Below are 25,379 nucleotides of genomic sequence, written 5' to 3' on the forward strand. Positions count from 1 at the left end.
TAATTATCCTTTCTGTGTTATATTTTTAGGTTGTCCTGGTCAGTGGACATCTGGACAGCTGGGATGTAGGGCAAGGAGCCATGGATGACGGCGGTGGAGCATTTATATCATGGGAAGCATTATCGCTCATTAAAGATCTTGGTAAATATTTACCTTTAAAAAAATTATCTAACGAGTAAAGAATGACAACACTGCTTAAACTTTTTAAAATAAGCGATAGGAAGTGCATTTTCCTGAATCCCTGGCCATTTGCAACGCAATTATTTCTCAGAGTTTCCCTTCCTAATAGTAGCAACATTGTGGCAAGACTTTCATATTTTTTCAGATCTGTAATCTTACAGAAACTGAAGTCTCTTTGTGTCTTGAAAGCCAAAATAAGGAAACAGCTGTATTGACCGTAGTGTTGCTGTATTCATGAAAACACTATATGAGCCATATCGTATACACCTGAGATCTCTTTTATCTGCATCCATTAAGTGGTCCATGGTGATGTCCATCAGGATGCTCTACCCTGCTTTTATAGAATAAATCTATTTGTTTGTTATGTGCCACTGTTATATTCCTTGAAGGAACTCAGGGCCAAGTGCAGATGGTTGGCCAGTTTTATCATTACTGTGTGAGGTAGAATCGGCTGAGAGAGTGCGCACTTTGTCCAAGACCACCCAGCAAGATCTATGGTTAAGCAGGGATGTCAATCCAGATATCCTCAACGCCAGCCCAACATTCTGTCCACTACAACATGCTGGCTTCCATGCTTAGCATCAATAGCATTCAAAGTTCAAAATAATCCTTATAAAGGCCCTATAAGGCAGATCTGTTTGACCCCCGTTTTACAGGGGCTGGAAAAAATGGCTTGCCTTTGGCTTGCAACTCCCACTCTTATTCCCTAGGATTAAATAGAGTGAGGGGGTGTTTTGCGTGTAAATTAAAGCATCCATCCCATGCTTCCATTGTGGCCTCCCCAACTCACCCAACCCCAGTTGAAAGTGGCTGATCTTGACAAGTACAGTGGTACCTCAGGTTAAGTACTTAATTTGTTCCAGAGGTCCGTACTTAACCTGAAACTGTTCTTAACCTGAAGCACCACTTTAGCTAATGGGGCCTCCTGCTGCCGCCGCGCCGCCAGAGCACGATTTCTGTTCTCATCCTGAAGCAAAGTTCTTAACCTGAAGCACTTTTTCTGGGTTAGCGGAGTCTGTAACCTGAAGTGTATGTAACCTGAAGCGTATGTAACCTGAGGTACCACTGTACCGACCATTGAGTGAGTTCACCTGCTTGGCCCTTGCCCCAGCACTAAATGAAAGAGGCCCCCAGATGAAACAATCACTTGCACATTGCCCCTGAAAAGAGGAATTGCATCACCCAAAAGAGAGTACAGAAAAGGAACACCAATTTGCATAAAATTAGCATGTGCTAATTCAGATACATAAATTCCAAATTTAGACATAGTTGCTATAATTTAAATATATACAGGACATCTCACCATAGTGGGAAAGACTGTAACCGAGAGACTTGTGTGCCTCCTCAGATTGCTGTCCAAGTGGTAACCTTTTACAGTTCTTTATGCTGGACTTGGCCTAGACAACCCTTCTCTGACAGCCTTCCAAACTGAGGAACTTGAGCATCTTCTAATCCTGCATGGGGTGCCTGCCAAGACAGAAGTGTCATTTGATGTGGTGCATGGTAGCACACGAGGTTCCGTCTCTCACTTATTCGGTCCCCCAAAGTATCAAGCAGCCTAGAAGTCTCTTGGGCAGAGTCAAAGTATTGCTTTGAACCATGTGAGCTGCCTTTGCTGGCAAAGCAGACTTCCTATTAAAAATGGGAAGGTGCTTTCGAGACCTCTGTGATATCACAGAGACCTCTGCTAGAGCTTCTGCAATATCCACTCTTCTGCCTGGTTGGCTGGACCCTTCCTTGCCAATGTGCATAAAGGCAATAAGTGATGATCATCCCTCACCCCCTTGAGCTGCTCAGTTGAGGATACATCCCCTAAGGATGAAGAGACTGACCATTCCTGAAGAGAAATATTGTTTGAAAATAACCCTACAGAAGATGCTACGCTACAATGAGTTAAGCACCATATGGAATCTTGGGGACTCAGCTGTTTATTCAGCTTCAGTCTCAAGGGAAACGTATTCGCAGTTCAGTCTCTTCTATTGCTTATTTTTTCCATACCATAAAAGGACTCCATAACAATTTAACTGAACGAATTTGTGAAGTTACTCATCTCGTTTTTAAGAAGCTCAGCCACAAGTCTCTTCCTTCCTCCTGATTTTGGTCACATCACAGCTTATTTATATAGTAAGTCGTGCTCATCAGGATCACTTTCCATAATGTCATACATTCCATAAGCCAAATATATATACAGTGTAGGGGGCACTCTATTGTCCCTTACCCAGGAAACTTAAGAAGCTGACTTACCCCAGGTCACACTGTTTCTCCATCCATTGGGGGGGGGCTCTTCTTGAGGGTCTTTCCTTTCACCCCTGATTCTTTGCTGATTTTCCTTTCCTGGTTCTTTAGCTGGAGATGCTGAGGTTTTTATTTATTTATCAAAAGATTTTTGTACTACTAGGGCTCATCCACACTTCCACTGATCTCATACCTAGACAGCATGAGTCCGAGCAGTTTTCTGCTTCTCCCACACTTTCTGGGCTCAGGTCTATGTAGTTTTGACTTTGGCACACCACTTTATCCCGGAAAACCCACCCTTTAGTGATAAATCGGAACAAACCGCAATCCGTAGAAAACCTGAATGCCATTTGTTTCAATTCAGCGTGAAAGATTGGGTTTCGCTGGGGGAAAGAGATGAGGCAAACACAGGTGTGGATAAAGCCATACTGAAAGATGTTTTCTAGGTGTTTGAATGTTAAAACAAAAGGTACCTGCTGAATCACTATTAGCAGAGCGTTCCACCATACTGGGCCGACAACACTACAGGCTCAGTTTCTTGATCCTATCAGATGAGTCTTGCAAACTTGGAGAATGACCACTGGTTGAGCTGGGATATAAGGACTTAGGTGGTCCCTAAGGAGTGGCTTTGAAATATGAGAGACTCCATAAGCATTTGGCATTCTGTTGGCTCTTGAGGACACAGCTGTTTGGGCAAGCATTTCCCTGAATTTGAACTTACTGATCTAATTGTTTTGATTGCTTTTTAAACTGTTTTAATTGCTATGCATTTTAACTGGCTTGTTTTATTGTCTTATTTTAATTCTGGATATTTTTAATGCTTTTATGGAATTATTTTATTATGTGCTTTAGCTATGTAAAGATTGTATAATTGATTGTATACGTGTAAACCTCTTAGAAGCTTCTTTTGGCATGTAGGAAGCGTATAAATTAATTGATGGTGATGATAATGATGATTTTCATACCATACCAGTAAGATCATAAAAACTGTCGTGGCAGCACAGATGCTAAGAAAATAATCCACTGGAAGTTCTTTTGCCCAGTAAACCATAGCAGAGGCACCATTCTGAGGGAGAATGGGCAATGTTGCATGTGTGATGTTGAGCCCGAGATTGGATGTGTGACATCAGGACATCAGGAGGAGCCATGCGGTGGAATTAAACATGGCGGCAGCGTGGCTTCAATGGCCATCAGCTCCTCCTCCTTTTACAACCACTGGCAGGGGGCTGCTTCCTCGCTCCTTCCCCTCTGTGGCAGGAAGAGGAAGAGAAGGAGCCAGCCATTGAAACCATGCTGTGATGGGCTCCTTGCTTGGCCTCCGCTGCCGTCTTTGAATATTGGGGGGCTCCCCCTCCCAAAAATATTGGGGGGGGGAGAAAGGGCAAAGTTGTCTAAAAAGAGGGTAGTTGTGTATTCTGGGATTACAGAGTTCTACAAGATAAATAGTTAGATTTTGAAAGCTAAAGTTAATGAACACACAAACTAAATCCTCTTTGCTGAGGTATGAATACAATGCCTAATCTGAATATGTACTGGAGCATTAAATGTCAGTACTAATGAATCGATGGAGGACGGCATGTGAATTCAATGAATATCCCAAAAGGAGACAATTGAATTTGACAATCAAAAGAATTGCTGCAGTCAAATTCGCTAATGATTTCCATTTCTGCACCCATCGACTCTCATTGTATCCCAAATGCTGAAAAGTGTTCCAGCCTTAGATATATGTCCCAGAAGACTGAACTGCTCTTCTAATTTTCACTAGTTGCAATATTGGTGATATCTGCTAAAGCAGATGAAGAGTGGGCGTATTTTTAAAAAACACACACATGTCTTAGTTCATACTAAAAATGAATACCTTTTAACAGCTTTAAATTAACAAAACCTCCCTTTGAATTATACGCCATATTTTTAACGTGCATATTATATTATTTAATATAATGCATTTTGCTGGCTGTTTTGACTAACATATTCATTTTTACACATGCGTTTACCTATTGCATGCATTTTTGCCAACATTGCTTGGTTGGAGGACTGCGTTGGAAAATTCAGATGCATGCAAATTTCAAAAGACGGATATGTTTCAGTTCTCTATTTTTGGGGAGGGTGGGGGGAGTGTGACTTCAATAAATTTGGCTTTAAGCGTGAACTGAAGCGAATTTCTTCCTGGCCCTTGTGGCAACTACATTATAGCTTTCTTGCTATTTTAAAAGTTTCCCAGATAGTACTAACTATTTAGACTTGAAAACTCCTAATGACAGGACATGATTGTTTCTAGGTCAGGCTCTGCTGTACAGCAAACTATCTATTGCTCTCACTGTTTCGTCTCTCTCTTTTTTTCTTTTCTTTTTTTGCCTTCCTGCTGTGTTCGCCCTATTCTTGTTCCTAAATCTATTTGCTTTGACTACTCCTTGTAAGTGATTCAAGGCAGGCACCTATACTTAGCACCATTTCTCCTCTCTTCCAATTATGCACCAGCCTAGTCAGCTGCTATTGCATCCTCTTTTCTGTAGCCTATTTTCCCCCTGTGGACCATAGCGACCACCCTGTGCTTTCTGGTATATAATCCAGAAATTAACCAATAGGCAGAAGATGAACCACTACTTTATTCTAGCCAAAAGCTGCCTCAGCTATAATTGCTAGAAAAATCTTCAGTGCTTTACTGATTATTTACATTGTGAGATCAGAAAGCACCCCAAGTCTGCTTTTTGGAACACTGTGCCCTGAATTTGATTGCGGCAGAATTTGAGCATGTTACATCTTAAAACCAAATATCTACTGGCATTCGGAGTACATTCCCTTCTGCCACCGATATTATTTTTTGCCTAAATTCTTAAATCAATGAGGTTTTTTGTTAATTATTTGCAGAGAAGGGGTGGCCAGGGAGAGGGAGGGGAGACAAATCTTATGGAAGTTATGTTATGTCTTTCAGTATACACTATGTAGTCCTCTGATATTATGGTAAAATCCCTGCTTCTGGTTCTGCCAGATGGGTTTTAAATCAGTACACATCTCATTTAATTCAATTTACTTCTTAACTGATAGTGTTGTGAGTTGGTGGGTGCAAGACTCCCTAAATTCTGGATCAAGCTAGTGTTAGAATTTAATTAAGGCCTGTGTGTTAAAACTGGTTGTGTGTATTTGAGCCTGTGTGTGGCACTTCTAGCCCTCTATAATTATGTGTCAAAAGCTAATTAAGCCAAGCTGGTGCTTCCTGTGATGGGTCCAAAGCTAATTAAGACAGGACTAGCCTCTTGCATGAGCCGATAGCCTGGAAGTAATGAGTGATCAGGACAACAAAGAATCAAGGGCAAATGCAAAAGAGTGGGCTCCCTCCCTCAACTGAGAGTTACTTTGAAAGACAATGCCAGTTGTTAGGTTGGGGTTTAGGATTACAGTTAGGCATTATGCAGCAGAAACAGTAAGCAGTGGGCTGGAGAGAAAATGAGAGCAATGTTTGAGAACAGTAGTTGGGGTTTTGCTTAAGTCCGAGGCTGCTGTGGCTATGGGAAAAGTCAGAACCTCTTGAGATGTTAACGCTGTGAACCATTCCACCATAGGCTCAGGCTGTATAGATAAATAAACCATATATCATAAAGACACCACAGTCTCCGCTGTGCCTCATTCCAAAGGATACATGAACCCAGGGTCAGCGCCTGGAATCTCGCCCTGCTCAGAGACTGGGGTGGCATGTATTTCCACAGAAACGACAAAACATACAACAGAAACCTTATTGTTGCTGCCTTAGAAATAAAACTAAAGGCAAACCATTAACAAGATTCAAGAATCCCTTTGAGATGTAAGACTAAGAGACTATATCAAGATGATAACAGCAAACAGCAACAAATCAGAGTGACATTGCTCTAAGTTGCAGTGTGTCATTAAATTTATTAATTTGTTTGTTTGTTTGTTTGTTGTTGTTAATTGCTCAACAATTGTAGTATTTTTGGTAAGCTCACTAGCTAATCTGTGCCATATGTTGAACGCTTGTAGAACAGAAAAAGCCTCCAGGAACTATTCAAGAATTGCAAGATGCCAGCAAACAAAGGAAAGGAAGAAATGAAATTTATAGGCAATGGTTCAGCATGGACACCGTTATCAAACACGGAATAGCCAGCTCATTTTAGCGTTAATGAAAATGACTTGTTTATCACCACACCACCCCAGAGCATGCATGTGAAAGGTTATATAAGAATGATTCCCAGCAAATAGGCCAGATGTGTTTGGGACTGATAATTGCTCAGTCCTCAGAGACTGAACAGTTTTGCTTTTCCTTGGATATGAAAGCGAGATGGAAAATATACAAGACACCAGTCTCCCTTCTGTATTCAAGTCACTATAGGGGTTTCCCCTCCCTTTGCCCTCATTCCAACCACATTCCTTATGCTGCCTGAGTCCAGGCATAAATTCCTTTGACCACCGTCTTTTTGAGTTGTTGGTAGACCATCACAGGGGTGGGCAAAAGAAAGCACCCTTTGAGTTTGGGTTGCAATGTCTGTGGCTGAAAAGCTCTTAATTACTGAGATCATGCGGTCCCTCGCCGCTTATTCTGGGAGGAGGACAATGCCAGCTAACTACAGGGCCAGTCTTCTGAAGGCCAGAGCAGATGCCCTGGCATGAGGAATCAGTCTTGGGGGGTCCTGCAGATCCTCCCTGCTTCTTGTGTTGGAGACACTGACAAACTGGAACGTGTCCAGAGGAGGGCAACCAAAATGGTCAAAGGCCTGGAAACAATGCCTTATGAGGAACGGCTAAGGGAGCTGGGCATGTTTAGCCTGGAGAAGAGGAGGTTAAGGGGTGATATGATAGCCATGTTCAAATATATAAAAGGATGTCACATAGAGGAGGGAGAAAGGTTGTTTTCTGCTGCTCCAGAGAAGCGGACACGGAGCAATGGATCCAAACTACAAGAAAGAAGATTCCACCTAAACATTAGGAAGAACTTCCTGACAGTAAGAGCTGTTCGACAGTGGAATTTGCTGCCAAGGAGTGTGGTGGAGTCTCTTACTTTGGAGGTCTTTAAGCAGAGGCTTGACAACCATATGTCAGGAGTACTCTGATGGTGTTTCCTGCTTGGCAGGGGATTGGACTCGATGGCCCTTGTGGTCTCTTCCAACTCTATGATTCTATGATTCTGTGTTTAATTCATTGAGGTTGTTTGGGAAACTAGACATCTTTCAGAGCTCAAGTTGGCCACTGGCACTGTTGCTTCCTCACCCAAAAGGTCACCTGTGTGGTGAGCGAGTCCTTTTGGAAATAGCCAAGGCAGTGCTGAATGCCTCCTGTGCAAAAGTCAGCAGCCTAGGGGTTTTCTTTTATTTCTTATTCAAACTATATTCCTTGTGCTGCTTGCAGCCAGGTGGGTGTTCCTTTCCCTTTACCACCCTTGCTTTGGGAACAGGTCAGAAGAAACCATGCTTTGAATCTAGGCTGTGCTTCCAATTCCTTAATTACAAAGATGGGATATTTACTTCCACGGGTGGCTGTGAAAGAGATTAATAGCTATTGGACAGATAGTATATTTAAAGACCCATTTCTTGGTGACTAGGTCAATGGAGACTATCCAAACATATTGTAGTGCATCCCTAGTTTTAGTATATACAGAATAGTTATAGGGTGAGTATGACTTTAGGACTTCAGGACACGGGTGGTGCTGTGGGTTAAACCACAGAGCCTAGGACTTGCCGATCAGAAGGTCGGCGGTTCGAATCCCCACAATGGGGTGAGCTCTCGTTGCTCATTCCCTGCTCCTGCCAACCTAGCAGTTTGAAAGCACGTCAAAGTGCAAGTAGATAATTAGGTACCGCTCCGGCGGGAAGGTAAACGGCGTTTCTGTGCGCTGCTCTGGTTCTCCAGAAGCGGCTTAGTCATGCTGGCCACATGACCCAGAAGCTGTACGCCGGCTCCCTTGGCCAATAAAGCAAGATGAGCGCCGCAACCCCAGAGTCGGCCATGACTGGACCCCTTTACCTTTTATGACTTTTGTTAAGGATGCAGTTTATCATTGATTTGGGCCTCTAGAATTTCTTTTGCTTCTCTTCAGATGTCAATGTTTTGTACTCTACTGTTTTGATTCAGCTAGTGGCAGACTGGAGACACTTTTTTTTGCATTAGAGGAGGGCCCTACTGGGCTAGGCCAAAGGCCCATCAACTCCAGGAACCTGTTATCACAGTGGCAACCATGTGCCTATGGGAAGCCCGCAAGCTGGATCTGGCCACAGCAACACTCTCCTCACCTCTGATTGCCAGCAATTGGTATTCATAGACACACTGCTTCTGACCGAGATCCCTGAGTTCCCCAGTCATAAATTGGATGGGAACAAAATTTCTTAAATGTTAGGCTTGGGACTATATGGTTTGTGTCTTTTGTGGCCACAAGTTATAGGAAAGGTGCTAAGAGGCAAGATAGCTGAGATGATGGATTCCTGATTGGGAGGGAAGCACAGGGCATTAGAGATAGGGATATTGGACTGTGAATCAGATCAGGGGAACCTTCCACAGACCTATTTTGAACCACAACTCCCACCAGCCCAAGCAATCTGGTGGGCTGATGGGAAGTGTGATCCGAAACATCTGGAAGGTCCCAGGTTGGGGAATGTTGCTCTACTCACAATTGCAGCCTCCTATTTCTGCTTTTGGTTTAAAGGTGAGTGAAGCATAAGGAAAGCATGTCAATACCTCTCAGCTAGTTTTGTTCCAGATCCCATTTGGAGTTATTTCCATGAAAATGTAGTCTCTTGCAGTTCTTGGGAAATGGTTACATTGGCATTAATGCTTCCAGTGGACAAAGATCAGAGATAACAGTTTTCCCCTTGAAAACAGAGAACCCAGATGCACCCAAACAGGCCATGGAATATGCTCTTTTTGCTGTTTCCATAGTAACTGAAATGAAAGATGGCTCCTGTGACTGAGAAGTGTCTGTTCAGACTGTTGTCCCATTTTTTCCTCATCCAACTGGTATATATCCACAAACCTGTCAAAGCAATCAAACATGAAGAACTTTAGTAACTAGTTCCCTGTAGGGTATAAAGAAGTAATGTCTATATGGTGGTATCCAGTTTTTCAATTGGAACTATAAAAGGATTGTAAAAGGAAGACCCTGTAAACAATTTCAGAGCTAATTCTGCTAGCGAACCTCATTTGTAAATGAAAACTTTGTCAAATTAAATTGAAAGCAGGTAGTAACTATGACGTGCTCTCTGCACTCTAATAATTTAGAACTTTAGGATAGTGTAACTATCTAGTTTCCTTTTAAAACAAGTTCAAAGAGAGATAAACCCTTCCCATTAAGTGACGTCGAGTCAGAAAATTGAAAGTCACCTGTTACACCAAATGAGCCCCGAACAGGTTGTAACCTACTGAGCAAAACTCCATTCACAATTCCACCACACCTCTTGCAGTCACAAAGACATCAATTGCATCTTGCAGTTGTAGGCATATAGAATAGATAAGAACAGGAGATTACATTGAAAGCATTTGTATATCACCCTGATAAATCTACACATGTCTATTTTGCCATGTGTATATGCTGTGGGAATCTAATGCACGGCCAAATAGATTTCACTGCATGGAAAGTACATGCAGATTTTCTATAGGATGTGATATCCATGCCAGAAAATGTTGCACATACAGGAGCCCTAAGAAGGTCCCAAGACTTTGGCCAGTTATATGGCTTGGGCTCACATCTTAGGATCTTGGCTAATAGGGGAACAGGATGCACAGATGACTTATTTTCCTGTTTTGGTGCTTCCATGCAGCCACTTCATTGGAAAGATAGTCAAGACCTCCATTTTGGATGTTATGAAGGACAGGAAATAGGTATCTGAAGAAGTGTGCATGCACACGAAAGCTCATACCAAGAACTAACTTAGTTGGTCTTTAAGGTGCTACTGGAAGGAATTTTTTTATTTTGACTATGGCAGACCAACACGGCTACCTATCTGTAACAGGAAATAGGAAGTGTGAATCATGTGTGCTTCCTATCGTCTCTCCTCTTGAAGCTCAAAAACATATGCATTTGTAGCCACTGCACATGCTTTCATCATATTAGTTGGGAGATGTCTCACAGTGAAATTGGGCCTAGATTTACCACCATCAAAATAAAGATTATCAGTTATGGCTTGGTGCTGTTGGATTTCAAGTTCTTCATAAAGCTGTGCACCACCAGAATGCATGGGCCTATTGAGAATGAGTCCTTACAGCAATTTTATATAGGATTATTATATCTGAATGGAATGGGATGAAAATTGTTAAGATTTTGAAACGCAGAAAAAATGTAGAAGAACGAAGACTCAAATCTAGCATGCTGGGAGGCCAGTTTGATAAAATCATATAATTTGACATATGAATAATTGGCATTAAGAATTGTATTACTTGGATAAAATTGGTATTTTAGCCAATTAATGAGGCTGATAGTGGAACGGTATTGGAAAATCAATAAAAACATATTAAGAGAGAGAGAGAGAGAGAGAGAGAGAGAGAGAGAGAGAGAGAATATGAGTCCTCTGCCTTCTCTTTGTAGTCGGTTTATTGTAAATTAATATTATATTGTTAGAATGTGCCATGCATCCTGGGGACAGACAAGTCCCATGTCATTGAGATGGGGAGAAAATGACAAGGGTTATAAACCTAGTATTCAATCTCTTTACTTCACTTGGAAAAACACAGAAGCCAAATGTCAATGGCATGGCTTGGTTGAGTTCAAAGGCCAAAACAAATTTTATGATTCTCTGTCAATGAGATTGAGGGGACATGACGTCTTTCTGGTCTGGAACACTCTCCTTTTGCATCTATGGACTCTCAATAACCCAGGGCTGGGAATGAGCAGGAAAGCAATCAATCTGTTTTTATAAAGAAAGGAATTATATAGAACAGCAGTGGCCAACTCCTAGGGGTGGTCATAATGCACAGTGTCAGAAGCTCCAGAGAAGGGACCATTACTTAGTGGTAAAGCATATGTCTTGCATGTAGAAGGTCCCTGGCTCAAAGCCAGCCATCCTTAGTCTTTTTTTTTTAAAAAAAAAACAGATTAGGTGGCACCCGATTGGAAAGACTTCTGCCTGAGATCTTGAGGAACTGCTGTCAGTCATAAGATGAAGCCAAGCTCTCCTCACTGTGATGTTCCCTTTTTCTTCCACAATAGTCTCCTGGGGCCAGCTCTAGTTTGAGATCCTCTGGAAGGTCTCATCTTCCTACTGGGCTTATCTGGCAGTGGGTTGCAGTCCTCAGAGCAAGAAGGAGCTTCTGGCTGCCATTTTAAGCTCCTGCACAGTGTATCGTTGCTCTAGGGTGTTGTGGGAAATAAAAATGGCATCTAGACCTAGCCACTCACACAATGGGGAGCCCAGGGCAGGTATTAGTGGTGAACTCTGCTAGGATTGCAGCAGCTGTCCAAAGATGCCCGCCCTGCATTGTCCCCATGGGTCCAGTGGCAGGAAAAAAATTGTGTCAGAGTCTGAATGCTGCCTGTGAGATGCCACTGCTATAGAAGGATGATGACAGCAGACAGAAAAGAATAATTACTGCTGCAAAGAGCTAAAGCCTGGTACATATGATTTGCATGGGTTTTTTTAGCTGATTCCCTCCCCACCCACCCACACTTGTGGTAGCACTCTCATAATGTTAGATGTGACTTTCTGGCCTTTTCACCACATTAAAACTTTCTACAAGCACAGCAGGGAGCAACCTCAGCACACACCGAAGAGGGGAAAATGGCTGACAATAGCACAGTAGTCATGTGTCTTAGCCTTGAGGTGGTTGCAATAGAGGTTTTGTGTGTGTGTTTTAGCTGACTTGGAAACCAAGCAAGCAACGTTCAGGAAACTGACATAAGTTTGCTTTGTTTGCAATCTAAACCTTAGGTTAGTTTTCCTGGAAAAGAGGCACATCCTGGAAAAGAGCCGGGATGTGATGCTGTCACAGAAAGGATGTTGTCTAGATAGTGGAGGAGGTTACTCTTAGGGTGTTTAGCATTGGGAGTTCAGCAAATGATATGATTAGTATTTGCACTCATACATTTTGACAGGCCATCATTGAGTTTCATAACACCTTAGGTCAGAATGGAAGCGTCAGTAACTTGGGGTGCATGTCTTAAAGATGAGGTCAGCATTATGATCACTGAGTTCTTCTCCACTTCAGGTTTTGTTGTGGGGTATAGAAGGTCTTGAATGCCACACCGCTTCTTTTGCGTGTGCTTTTTCTGGAGTCATTGGAGCTTTTTCTCACCAGAGTTTGGTGTACCAGCCCAGATTCTGTAATGTGAATAGTTTCTGTTTCTCCTCAGTTCACTACTGTAGGGATATCGCGGAGTGGGCAGTGGGGTCCGGAGGGAGCACACTCCCCACCAGCAGGCAGTCACAGTCTGGGGTGCAGGGCACATCCCCCCCCCAGACAAGCCACAGCTGTCTGTACATCGTTCCCTCTGTCTGACCTTTTGCGGTCTCAGCAGTCTGCAGTGTCCTGTCTGTAACCTTTGTCCCTGAGACCTTTTGTCTCTTTCGTCATACACTGTGCAAGGGGAAAATGACGCTGTGGAAACAGGTGCCAAAATAACTTTGTACCACCCCAAGATCTCGGGACGGAAGATGTGTAAAGGTCACAGGCCAAAATGTATTTGCCTGGCTTGCATATTTGTCTCAATAAAAGGAGGCGCCACAGGCCTAGCGAGCAGCTCGCTTCAGCTCACCTGTGCGCAGCTCACTGATGATCACCCCCAGTCTTGTGCCTTCACTTCACACTACTTGTCCACTAACTCAGTCATGGTGGATCATGAAAAGTACTGGATGACATCAGAATGCTGCATCTCCAATCAGAATTGAACATGTGTTGATGTCACTGAGGGCAATGTAAATAAATCAGCAAACTTTTTTCTTGAGAAGTGCTGCAACATTTCTGAAAAGGGGAAAACTGTGAATAATTTTAGTCTGGCTCCAATGCTATTTTAGATCATTTTTTAAAAATGCATTACCAGCTCTTCAGATCCTACAACCTTAGGTGAAAATTCAGTGACCTGGTTGCTCATCAGTATGCCGCTGGTGTGAATCTGACCCTTTCAAAAGTACCTATGCAACCTTCACTTTTTGACATCCTTCTCTAAAGAAAGTTCTCCCTAGAACATTATCATTTTGACATTTGTTCCTTCTTTTCTCCACTTCATAGCTCAGCTATTACCTCAGCTCAGATTACTCACAGATGCACTTCTAATCCTTGTCCAGCCTTGTGTCTGTTACTGTATATTTCATCTTTAATTGGCCTATTACTTCACTAAAGGGAAGATGTCCAACACTGAACTTTTTTGTGCTTGTTGCCTCTTAGTGCACCTCCTTTCCCCTTTATCTGTTATGTTCTCTGTCGGATTTATCTTTGAAATTGTAACCGGAATCACCTGAGCCCTCGGCCTTTTGAGATCTCTCCATCTTCTCGGTGCCCTTTCCCCTCCACATAATGCTTATCAAACAGAATTTCTTCTTCATCCCTAATAGTAATTTTCTTTCTTTCTGTGGGTTCCTGCTCCTGAAAATCAAAGTACATCTCATGCCATACCACCTTTATTGTGGCCTCCACTGACAAGTCAGTTCAAGACTCCATGTCCTGACAAAAAAGCCCTGTCAGGACCTACTGATGACTTGGGAGCCCTGTTGTTGTTGCTGCTGCTGCTACTCCTAGTTATGAACTCCTACCTGTTCATTTGTCCTTCCTCTTTCTCTGGGACAAATCCCAACCATCAGACAGAGAGGGCTGCTGAGCCGCTCTGGTGCTTCCTCATTCATTTACTCTCTACCTCATTGTGGGATGGCACTAGGGACAGACAGATCAGTCTGTTTCAAGTCAGCTTCACATGTGTTAGGAGGTCCCAGATTCAATTTCTGGCATCTCCAGGTAGTGATAGGCATGTCCCTAGTCTGAAATTACGCCAGTCAATGTTGACAGTACTGAACTAGACGAACCAATGGTCTGACTCAGGGCTTGTCTAGAAAGCCTAGAAAGCACAGGGCTGAGCAGTTTTCTGTTTGCCCTGCCACTTTCCTCAGGAAAACCCGCTCTTTAGTGCGGAATTGGAGCAAATGTCAATCAGAGGAAAACTTCAGGTTTTCCTGGGGGAAAGCAGCAGAGCAAGCTGAAGTTTGGGTGAGCCCTCAGTGTAAGAAAAGTCCCTGTTTATTCATCATCATCATCACAAATTTTATTTATACCCTGCCCTCCCCGGCAAAAACCAGGCTCAGAGCAGCTAACATCAAATATATGACACATTACCATAAAATCAAGCAATCAGTTAAAATACATCTTAAAATCAAATTAGAATCAAAGTGAAACCCAATCAGATGGCAATCCTCAAAGTAGGAATGAGGACCTTAAATGCTCATAAGTATTCCATTTTGTTTCTGCATCAATCAGCACATCTTTTAAAACAGCATGCGATGATTCACATTTTTTATTACAGATAGGTAGCCGTGTTGGTCTGCCATAGTCAAAATAAAAAAATTCCTTCCAGTAGCACCTTAAAGACCAACTGAGTTAGTTCTTGGTATGAGCTTTCGTGTGCATGCACACTTCTTCAGATACACTGAAACAGAAGGATCTGTAGAAAACAATGGATTAAAATGCTGTAAGGAAATTGTTGCTCAATTGATTTGAATGGAGTGATTCCTCACTAGGTCAAATTACACAATGAATTGAAACACCATTGTATTACTTTTTTAAAAAATGCAGACCATGGTGGGAAAGCAAATTCAGTACCTTGTTTTATTTATAGAAAACGGCGCTGAGCCATGCTTGGGATTGTATCTTAGTCATGCATTTGACACATGAATCTACGGCTGCTGTAATGAAATATGCAGCTAAATCTGTAGCCATTGTGCATGTTTTCTGTATCCAAGTTATAGATAGTCTGTTGTATTGTCATCGGGTGCTGTTTAAAAGATGTTGAGTAAGTTTCCACTCAGACTGTTAAATACCGGTGGCATTCAGGGAATCTCTTATGCCTCGTGAAATCAGATCTTCCCCCTTCCCTTCCCCTGGAATGGAAAAGCTGGGAGACGCTGCCAAAAATGAATAAGCAACCATAATGAAACATGTCATATACATCCTGCTTGTATTATATTTCAGCTCTGCAAAAAGAAAGTAATATATTATTTAAAAATCTAGAGTAATTCACTTTGCTAAACCTCTCAATCCAATATCAATGCAACAGTTACTTTCATGACATATGTAACTTGCACCTCCATTTAAAATCCCAACCAGCTAAAGAGGAAAGTCATGTGGATTTTGAAAGACTTTGTTCAATACACTGCTTGCTTATTATAGCTTACAGATTTAAAGCTACAACTATTCGGGCAGGAGTTTGGTTTTTATTTTTACTTTCCTTTTTGCATGAAAAGTGGGTTCATAAGGAGTGCTGGTGTTTCTCCTCTCAAGGAGCCAATGAAAGAGTCAAATTGCCGTGCCCAAATTTATCAATGGGTGCCGCTGGCTACAGAGTGCCTGCTGAAGCCAGAAGGTTTCTAATAGATTGCAATTCATTTTAAGACTCCACCTTCACAACCAGAAGGCGGAATGCCCTACTCTTCTTAAAGTGCCACTTTTGCAAGCAAAGAAAGCTACACGCCATAGGGATCCTCTGGTACAGCAGGTAGACAAACATCATGCTTGCAGAATTGGCTTTGTTTACCACTAGAACACCAAGGTTCGCTAACCAAAGCCTGGTTCAAGTCATGGCTATGGGGGTGGAGCCGGATGTGAGGCATGGTTTGGGGGCACAGCCAGATACCTCTTGCACCCCATGCAACTTGGGTTAACTTGCATATTCTAAAGCAAATCTGCACCTGAGTTACTGCAGACCAGGCATTCCAACACAAAACTCTTTAATTGACCAGTCCAAGGCAACTGATCAATTTTCCTATATTGAGGCACAGAACAGTGGAGCTTGAGAACTAAGAAATTAGCAGAGCAAGCAGTCTAGACATCCCTGAGAATGCCTTGCCTCACAAACATGACATGAGCACCACAGCGTGCTTCTCGCTAGGGTTCCTCAGCAACTGACATTCGGAAGCACATCCAGGAGATAACATATAGCCATTGTGATGGGAAGCTATTGATAGCCTTCTTCTCCATAAATATGTCTAACCCCCTTCTAAAGACACCCCAGTTGAGGGCCACCAACATATCTTGTGGTAGAAAATACCTTTGGTTAGCTGCACGGTGTAAAGAAGTACTTTCAGAACAGACAACAGCATTCAGCTTCATTTTTGACACTGGTTCTAGTAGTAAGAGAAAGGGATAAAAACATCTTTCTTCACATCATGCATAATTTCCTACATCTCTATCATGTGCCCCCTTACTCGAAACCCCACCTTGCAGTGCATTATGCAGCACATCATTTGGTGCCAGATGTCCAAGAAGGTGGAAAATCATTTTCCAGCCCTGTCATATATATTTTTTGCACCCATTTATATATACACATACATATTATACAATCTAATCCCTCCCTGGCATTTAGTGCCTATTATCAGTAATCCCCCTAGTTCTTCTGAAACATGCTGCCCCCATTTGCTGAGCCAAACTTGCATTATTCTGCATCTGAAATGTTACCAACATCCGGTGCATCTTATGGCCAGTAACCCAAAAAGCACAGAATTTTAGGCTTCTCTGCAGACTTTTAAAAGATCACACAAAAACTAAACACCTGACCCGAGGCTGACCAGAGACCACATGTGATGGCTTTAATGTGACTACTGTTTTTATTATCTTAATATGACATCATTGGCCATCTGGCTGGTTTGAAAGGGAAAGCAAGCTCTAATCCTGTGCTGTAATAGTAACTAAGAAGCGCACGAGTAAATCTCTTGGATATTTTTTTTACGTTTTGCTCTTGAAACTAACAGACCCGTTTTGCTTGTAGTCATAAAATGCTATTTTTGTAGCTCTGTGCCTTCCAGTTTATTTTGCTACATTACACACACTTTGTAATATTTTGCATGATTTTGGTTCAGTTTATCCACTTATTTTTGGTTTGCACCTTTGATGCACAACACACACAAAGTAGCCTTCACTAACCAGGTACCTTCCAGATGTTTTGAACTACAGTTCCCATCAGCCCCAGCAAGCATGGCCGATGGTCAAGAATGATGGGAAATGTAGTCCAGAGCATCTAGAGGACACTGGGTTGGCACAGACTGAAATAAAGCAACCAGTGATTATGGACTGCTAGGCTATACTGTACTAACTTGCCTGGAAGTAATACCCATTGAACTCTTTAAGTTAAATTGCACAGAAGATGTAGGAGATGGCTTAAATAAAGAAAATGCCTATATGTACATAGTTTTCAAATGGACTTTTCTAGTTAATGTTAATGGTCCTAACAGTGCATTGGCTCAAACCACAGTTTACCATTTTGTGGATGAACTTCAGGATAATGGACCTGGGAGTGCAGGGAGAGGTACAAACAACCAAACATAGGAAACAGCCTCATAACATTTGAGACCCTTTGGTCCATGTAGCTCAGTATTGTCTACACTGACTGCCAGCAGTTCTCCAGGGCTCCAAGCAGGGTTCTCTCCCAGTCCTACCTGGAGATACCAGTGATAGAATCATAGAAACCTGGACCTTCTGCATGCCAATCAAAACTGCCCAACCTTGGTTCTGGAGATGCTCTACCCTTGAGCTACAGCCCTTCTCTGTGCACTATCGAAAAGGAAAGAGAAAAGGGTGGCAACTGAAAGACATGTGGCAGTGATGGGTCGCAGATATGAAGATGCTGACCTGTGGTGATGTGGACATAGGAACGTAGAGCATAGGAAACATCTGGGAAGCTGGGATGCTGCCTTCCACCAAGTCCATCTAGGACTGACTGAGAATGGCCCTCCCAGCCCTGCCTAGAGATGAACTAGGGACTTCCTGCATATAGCACATGTGCTGCAGCCCTTGCCCTGTGGAGAAGAGAGTGTGTGTGCTACAGGGTGCAAAGACATTGGACAAACAGACAGAGAGGTTCAGAGAGACCTGTGGAGGTGCAGACAGAGGGAAGCGGGATGCAGAAGGGAAAGGGTGGTTAACAGGAAATGCATTTGAAAGAAAACATTTACAATAATGACCAAAGTGCTTCTCTCCTCCTCACATACTCATGCAGCCCTCTTGTGGTAATAAAAATGCAAAAGTGGCCCTCATCTCAGATGTGATGCGAGTGGTCCACTCCTAGTTTAGGGTTATCCCATAAATGCTTAGAAGAAGAAGCTAATTCAAATTCAAATAGAGCTCTTTTTTAAAAAAATTGCTCACGTAATTCCCCCTCTTTTTCTTTTTAAAAATAACTTAGGGCTCCGTCCCAAGAGAACTCTGCGTCTACTGCTTTGGACTGGAGAAGAACAAGGTGGAATAGGAGCTGAACAATACTACAAGATGCATAAAGTAAGCAGTCTGGTGGAGCAATATATATTTCATGACAGTAGCCATTCCTTTTGCAGTTTGATTTATTTAATTTCTTACTTCAAATGTATGGGATGAAGGGAAGCAATGAAGCTATGAAATGGTTTTGGCCTAGAGACTAAGCCCAGTTTTTATGAGGGAGAATTAGGATCCCCATTAGGATGTAGGAAACAAACAAGGCATATTATCCAGATAAGTATCAGAAACAAACGCCATCATCCGAGAAGCTAGGGCAAAGAGAGGGTTAGATAAAACGTTTGCACTAAGCATAACTTAGATTCCAAACCATTGTTTCGTTTCAGACATATAGGCAAACCATGATTTGAGAAGTTCTTTTCCTTGCCTCCCCTGAGAATCCCTCCAGCAGCCTCCAAGGGTGGAGCAACACCCCAAACCATAGTTTGGCCTTGCTGAATGGGGACTGATGGGGGCAGTGGCCCAGAAATACCCAGAGGGCACCAGTTGGGGGTGGCTGCCCTACATATTGCCAAACTGCTAACTTGATTTTCCACAAAGCAAAATTTAAAGCGAATTTAGAGTTTCCTCGACAAGATGAAACTTCAGAGAAATTTTGAAGAAAGGTAAAGCCCTTTCAGTTGAAGTAACATTTCCCAGGGAGGTTTTTTCACATTCTTGTGTGTGATAGACCCAACAGTCACCCTTCTTTGCATCACTTGCAGTCACACCAACCTGTTTGTTCTTGATTTTAATTACAGGAGCGTACATCTTCTCTTCTCATGAGGTGGCCAAAGTATTGGAGCCTCAGCTTCAGGATCTGTCCTGAGTGCTCACTAGAAGGACAGATCCTGAAGCTGAGGCTTCAATACTTTGGCCACCTCATGAGAAGAGAAGACTCTCTGGAAAAGACCCTGATGTTGGGACAGATGGAGGGCACAAGGAGAAGGGGACGACAGAGGACGAGATGGTTGGACAGTGTTCTCGAAGCTACCAACATGAGTTTGACCAAACTGCGGGAGGCAGTGGAAGACAGGAGTGCCTGGCGTGCTCTGGTCCATGGGGTCACGAAGAGTCGGACACGACTAAACGACTAAACAACAACAACACATTTTTTATCAGCACTGCAGTAGATTGGAGGGGGGTTAACCCTTTACTTTCCCACTCTGATCTTGATTAAAATCTCCACAGATTGAGGTCAAGCTTGGGGTAGGAGGAAGCTCCCATTAGCATCATGGGATCTTTTGTCCTTAGCTGAACTGCAACACTAGGGGAGGGGGGTGTTCATTGAGAGTGCAGTGGGGGAGGAAAGGGTTAAACCACCCCTCACTGTGCACTGCATTCCTGATATTAAAAAAAATCCCCCCTCTCTGGCTGCCTGCAATTAAATAAAGTAAAACCAGTGATGTGGCTGCAAGTCATACAGGTATAGTCAAATGTAGTTAGGCCCTTAGGATCATGATTTGTGAGGCTTTCCTACAAACTGCAGCAGAGTGCCTGCAGTTCTTTCAGTTTAGGTTGCTGACTCTGATATCTTTGTGCCTTGCAAGCTGGGGGTGACAATGTTTTCCTTTCATGGCTTACTACATGCCGAGTTGCGCATATGCTCTGCATTTGTCCCGCCTTGCAAAATCATTTTAAAAATATATTCCGCCATGACTAGATCTTATGGATATCATCAGTGGTTTTCAGAAATAATTGACTGTTTGCGATTTGGGCTGGAAGAAAAGAGGAGCAAAAGAGGTTATGTTATGTGCCTCGTTTATTTTAACGGTGTACTTTATGACAAGAAGTTGGACTCAGATCAAGAAGGATGCTTCTATGACAGCTTCAGAATGTGATTTTTTGTGCCAGTTAATGTTAGCCATATAGAATGAAACATGTTCAGAAAATCGCCGACATTTTTTGTGGCGCCTTATAAATTTTTAAACAATCCTTTTAAAATTTAAAATTAGGCAGAATGTAACATGCAACAGCATTTCCATGTTTTTTGTGGGATTTGTTTGCAATTGTCTCTTCAAAGGATGGTATGAAATGAGGGATAACTTGATAAAATTGTCTCTGAGCCAACGTGATCATTGTATAAACATGTCATTGCTAACCTAGTTATGACTTCTTATAATTACTGCCTCAAAAATTAAGAAGTAAACTTTATGTAGAAGCCACCAATTGCAAACTATATAGGTATATGTGTATGCATATATATGTTCATATACATGTCTGTGTTTATACACACACACACGAGAGAGAGAGACAGAGACAGAAACACGGGCATACACATGGATGGTGGAGTTGCTAGGTTCATCAATGGAGGAAGTGTGGCTAAGCCATGAGACCCCAGGAACCCCCCTGAATACTTTGACTATGGGGGAGAGGACTTACTTGAACCCCCATGGTGGTTAGAAGTCTAGTAATGGGTCTACATGTGTTCACCAACCCATAGGAGTGGTTCACTAGCAACCTTCTCTTATGTGGTCCTGCTGAAATAAATATAATTGTGTTCACCTAGGGCAGAACTGAACACTGCAAACAAATTACCGTATTTTTTGCTCCATAAAATGCACCTAGTTTTTAGAAGGGGAATGCAAGAAAAAAAAATATTCTTTAAAGGGAGTACTGAGCCTAGCCTGTATGCATCCCAGGCTCTGTTCAGCGCTCCCTTTCACGAGCCGCGTGGAGCATGTGTGCGACGCATGCAGGCTTTTCCCCAAGGAGGGAGAAGGGCTCCGTGCGGCTCTTTAAAGGGAGCCCGGCTTTTGGGGGCTTTTCCGGGAGGTGGGGGAAGGGACTGAGAGGCTAAGCCAGAAGCTAGAACAACAAGAGGGAGCACTGCGCAGCGATCCCTCTCGCTGTTCTGGCTTCTGGGATAGCTGTGCAGCCTGCATTCACTCCATAAGACGCACACACATTTCCCCTTACTTTTTAGGAGGGAAAAAGTGAGTCTTATAGAGCAAAAAATATGGTATTTGTATACAAGATTTTCTTCCCTTCCCTTCCCTTCCCTTCACCATAATGTCCTAGAGTAGCAATACTCTATACAATTATGAAAACATAAAATTGATACAATTATAAGACAGGTAAAACCATTCCAAATGGAACCTGTTGTGTTTTTTACATGTGGAATCCATTTTTATTAGAGAGATGTGGCATTTTGAAGAAATGGCAAGGAGGAGATTAAACCTTTTCCCCCTTTTCTGTGCAACTCCCCTCCCTGTGGAGTTCTAAATTTAAGTTTATGAGTTAAATGAGTTTATTGGGGGAGGGGGAGAACCGTGGGGAAAGGTCTGTGAAGGCGAAATTATACACACACAACTTCAAACTGCCCCCTCTCGAAGCAGCTTTTTTCTAACAAGAAGATGACAGAGTTTTGTCACATCCATGCATGTATAACGCTTATTCTACCCTGGGTTTTCTACCTCAGCATCGCTTTCCAATAGACTCATGCTCCCTTGCTTTGTGTTGCTGCTAATCTTATTTATTGAAAATCTTGACAGGGAAATGTTATAAATAATTCCATTTAATATTCTAAGCATGAAAGATTTATCTAAATAATAGGGGGGAATAGAAAAGAGACCATGAGCATTACTGAATTATACCCAACTATTGTATACCATCTAGATGGGGGAAATTGCTTTTTGTGAGGATGGGAAGAAATCAGCAAGATAAAATGTGCTTTCGAAGGCTTCCCCCCCACCCATCCCTTTTCTATGCAACCTCTTCTGTCTGCTGTAATTGTATGTTTGGTATGTATCTATCGACAGAGAAGTCTAATTAGCATAAGGTGGCAAATATAAACTGATTAATACTGTAAATAATGCCTTTTTTGCACAAAAAACATCTTAACCTTTCGCAGAGTTGCTGCACACATTTGCAAGAAATGGATTGTGAAAATATGAACATCTCTTGTCGATAGTAATTATTCACAGACAAATATGATCCATCATTTAAACTTTCCATCTTTTAAGTTTTAAAGGTTACTTTTTAAAAGATGATTGGATAATTCATTTAAGAGGATGGATTTATTATGCGACTGGCTGAATGCAAAGGAGAACATAATTAAACCTTTTCAATTAAGAGAATAATTATTAGCAAGAGGCAAATACGATGACAAAACAGATATCCTCATAGTATTAATTTATACCACATGCATTCATAATCATAGAGCGCTGCTTTGGAGCACAGCCGAATAGTCATAGAATATGGTACATCCTTTGGTAACTGTCAGAAACGCCATGAATATTGGAGGCCCTTTGGAAACATTGTAAGTGTCTGACATTTACAAAGTTCCATTGTCAAATAATCAATTTTATCCCTATTTTCCAAGGCAGGCTCATAACTGTCCAAAATAAGCCTCTTTATACAACCATGTTACTTTCCAAGACATCTCAAGAGCCACCAACTGCTCTTTTCAACAAATGGCCCCACATTAAATATGATTTGTGTCAGCTTTTGACAAGCAAGGCTAGGACACATCTAAGACTGAGATAAAATGAAAGCTTTCTTTGATGTTTTCTTTAGGAACTATACTAACAAATCAATTCATTCAAGCGCACCAATCAGCAGCAGCAGCAACAATCATTGCAACAGATGTTTTCATACCCCATCCCCATCTATAGCAATATTGTTGTTGTTTAGTCGTTTAGTCGTGTCCGACTCTTCGTGACCCCATGGACCAGAGCACGCCAGGCACTCCTGTCTTCCACTGCCTCCCGCAGTTTGGTCAGACTCATGTTTGTAGCTTCAAGAACACTGTCCAACCATCTCGTCCTCTGTTGTCCCCTTCTCCTTGTGCCCTCCATCTTTCCCAACATCAGGGACTTTTCCAGGGAGTCTTCTCTTCTCATGAGGTGGCCAAAGTATTGGAGCCTCAGCTTCAGGATCTATAGCAATATAGAATACTGTAAAATGTAAGACAGTCATAGTAATAGATTAAAATATAACAAAACACAGAGCAGTACACTGATCACTGTGCAGGCCAGATAGATAGATAGATAGATAGATAGATAGATAGATAGATAGATAGCTATAGATACTCAGATATGTTAATATTAAGAGGTGGAACCAAACCAAATGCCTACCCCATTCCTATGTGCAGTCTTAAATGGCTAGTTGTGTTGTGCAGCACTTTGCCATGTAGACATTCAGAAATACATGCTGCTATATGCCAAGGGACACAGGTGGCTCTGTGGTCTGAAATGCCAGCTCCCTCGGCCAGTAAAGCGAAATGAGTGCCACAACCCCAGAGTCGTTCACGACTGGACTTAACTGTCAGGGGTCCTTTATCTTTACCTTTACGCCAAGGTGAGCAGACGAACAGCAATTTGCAAACTGATACATGGGCCAGTACATCACAAGGAGTCCACTTTGTTTCATGTAGCAAACAAATATGATTTTCAGCTTGGGGGGGACTGGTAAAAGGTAAAGGTAAAGGACCCCTGGACGGTTAAATCCAGTCAAAGGCTACTATGTGGTGTGAATGAGTTTATTCCAGTGTCTTACTGCGAATTAGGACTATAGAACGGAGACTTAATAGTGAACCTGTTATGTTGCAGCTTCTCGTGAAGCTTGTTTGTATGCATGGGCAATTGTTGGTATGTGTGTGTTTTAAGCAAAGATAGCAGGAATTTTTCATCACACAAAAGCAAGAATGGTGTTTCCACCCCCTTCATGTCAGCACTGTTATATGTTTTTAAGAGGTGTGCAGTCAGGGAGAAGGAAATAGTGCAGAGGGTCATGAAAAGGAGGGGAGATAAGAATAGATGCAGGCAACGGACGCCTGGGGCAGAGAATTTATTTGCTTTCTCAGAGTTTCTTCTGGAGATGCTTTGGCCTCTATACTACTTGCATTGGCCTAATTCTTCAGGCAGTAACATCAGCTGGAGGTGTGGGGGGTCTAGGGAGAGAACAACCTGATAACCCCATTCTTGTGGTATTTGTCCACCAATGCTAAAATGGGTGGAGGCACAGCATTTAAGAAGTCATAGCAAGTGTAATCTTAATAGAGCTTTCTGTTTCTACAGCATTTTTTCCAGCCCTTTCAAAGCCCTTTCACGTGCACTCTTTACACGCTTATCGACACTAAGTCAAATGTGGAGAACCTATGGCCCCCTCTTCTTCTATTCAGTTTCTTTGGGCTATTTTTACATATTGTGTTCTTGTGTACCACTTTTTTTGATCCGCAATGCAGTTTATATCAAAACAACATGTACCGACAGGAGTCATACACAAAAATATAAGAATACAATTAGAAACTCAAAATCATTCTAATCCTATAAGAATATCTAGATTGCATTTCGTCCTCGTTTCTTTTCAAGCTACAAAACTTGCAGATCTGCATATTTTATTAGAAACCTGAGCAAGGTGATTATCATTTCACTACACACGAACAGAGGGAGAGGTGAGAAAAGCTACTGCAATGCTATAATTAGCTGCAGAACTTCTAGACTTCCATGGTGACACACAAGTGTAGGTATTACTGCTAGCATACTAGTAGAAAACTTAACAAAGGTGGTCAGTGTATTTTTTTTGTTTTATGTACTGAGGAGACTAGCAAACAATCCAATTGCAATATTTAGCCACACATCTTGAAG

The 25,379-nt window shown here is 42.2% G+C and overlaps 1 protein-coding gene across 3 annotated transcripts in view; it reads left to right on the plus strand.

The window, feature by feature from the left end:
- The window catches only part of CPQ (carboxypeptidase Q), a 165,256-nt gene that overhangs the window by 99,666 nt on the left and 40,211 nt on the right, over nucleotides 1-25,379 (plus strand). For all 3 annotated transcript variants that reach the window (XM_082235761.1, XM_082235760.1, XM_082235762.1), the window contains 2 exons: nucleotides 30-141; nucleotides 18,725-18,816. In XM_082235761.1, the coding sequence (XP_082091887.1) occupies nucleotides 30-141; nucleotides 18,725-18,816 (204 nt within the window). The remainder of the gene's footprint in view (nucleotides 1-29; nucleotides 142-18,724; nucleotides 18,817-25,379) is intronic.

Source organism: Podarcis vaucheri (assembly GCF_965113315.1).
Source record: "Podarcis vaucheri genome assembly, chromosome: 8".
NCBI lineage: Eukaryota > Metazoa > Chordata > Lepidosauria > Squamata > Lacertidae > Podarcis > Podarcis vaucheri.